General features: G+C 43.6%; 1 protein-coding gene across 1 annotated transcript in view; it reads left to right on the top strand.

Annotated features, from left to right (window-relative positions):
- The window catches only part of LOC121916168 (keratin-associated protein 10-6-like), a 16751-nt gene that overhangs the window by 14440 nt on the left and 700 nt on the right, over positions 1-1611 (top strand). Inside the window, exon 3 of the mRNA XM_042440987.1 lies at positions 1346-1525. Within this exon, the coding sequence (XP_042296921.1) occupies positions 1346-1525 (180 nt within the window). The remainder of the gene's footprint in view (positions 1-1345; positions 1526-1611) is intronic.

Below are 1611 nucleotides of genomic sequence, written 5' to 3'. Positions count from 1 at the left end.
GCTTCGTTTTGCATCCATTGGATTCTTTGTGAGATTGGTAAGTAGAACTATATATATATATATATATGATTTTATTCTTTTATTTAGTTGCTACATTTTAATTGCTTGATTTGCCAGCAGTTTCAGGGAAACTGTGTTGAACTGGAAGACTCCAAACTAGCTTCCATGGTTTTGTGTCCACTTGGAACAATTTTGGCAAGGTTGTCCAATGGCTTCAAAAGTGTTCCCTGGAATACGTTGACATGGAGTTAAATCTGGTTTGGTTAACAAAATAGGAAAATATAGGCCGGTAATGTTGAAAGCCAGTGGGGTGTATTGGTTTGAGCATAGGACTATGACTGTGGAGATCATGGTTAGATTCCCCGCTTGGCCATGGAAACCTGTTGGGTGATCTTTGGCAAGTCCCAATAGGTTTGCATTAGGATTGTCATAAGTCGGAAATGACTTGAAGGCACCCAAGAATAGCTGGTGAGACAACTTCGTAAGAGAGGTCTTTGGGGAAAATCCATTTGCACAAAAATCTATGTAGTGTCCCCATTCAGAAAACATGTTTTGGGGCAGCAAATGCATGTGGGGTTTTCTTGCATAAAATACACATGCAAGGAAGCTGCATATAGTATTCCTGTGCACAAATCTGAATGTTTATGCAAACAGTACAATGTGGGTTTTTCAGTTGATGTGGCCTTGTTCTGGAAGAGTTTATTCCTGACGTTTCGCCAGCATCTGTGACTGGCATCTTCAGAAAATGCCAGCATTTGTTGAAGATGCCAAAGCCACAGATGCTGGTGTTTTTGTAAGTCAGAATAAACTCTTCTAGAACAAGGCCACATAGCCTGAAAAACCCACAAAAAAACTATGGATGCTGGCCAGGAAAACCTTCAACTTCATGGTACAACATTTGATTTTTGAGAGGTTTTGCCCATTTCATGCCCATTTGCACAAGAGACACTGTTCTCTCCATAAATGTCTGAGAGCTGCCGGTGATATTTTGCATTCTGAAAAATTCACTGTTTTTAAAAGGAACAAAATATAACAGTTTTAAAGTACTTTTCTTCCTATTGTTCTTCTTCCTTCCTTTCCTCCTCCATTTCCTCCTTCTTCCTCTTCTCTCTTGTTCTTTTTCCTCCTCCTCCTCTTCCTCATTCCTCCTTTTCCTCCTACTCCTAAATATACCAAACAAGAATCGATTTGTGTCCTTACTCCCCGGAAAAGAATTCTGCTCCAGGGTGGAGTGATGCAAAAGCTTTTTGTAGGCGCTCTCATGACTCCTTTACAAATGCCGTTCTCTCCGCCAGCCCCAAACACTAAGCAAGAGCCTCTCTTTTCTCTCCCCTCCATCTTGCAGGTCAGACGCAACACACCAGCCAGATGTCTTACCAGTGCAAGCAGCCCTGCCTTCCCCCTCCCATATGCACAAAGGGGGCCTCCATCAAGTGTGCCGATGTGTGCAAAAGCTCACCATCTTGTGGAAGCTCATGCGAAACCGTGACGGTGAAGGCCTCCTCCGTGAAGTGCGAGGACCCATGTAGCCCCAAGACATGTGCCACCCAAAGCCAAGTGGTGTACTCCGACCCATGTGGCAGCCCAGTAGCCGTGAAGAGTGTGAAGTGT

Source organism: Sceloporus undulatus, chromosome 9 (genome assembly GCF_019175285.1).
Source record: "Sceloporus undulatus isolate JIND9_A2432 ecotype Alabama chromosome 9, SceUnd_v1.1, whole genome shotgun sequence".
Lineage (NCBI taxonomy): Eukaryota > Metazoa > Chordata > Lepidosauria > Squamata > Phrynosomatidae > Sceloporus > Sceloporus undulatus.
The sequence above is the reverse complement of the archived record's forward strand: the minus strand, read 5'-3'. Positions and strand labels throughout refer to the sequence as shown.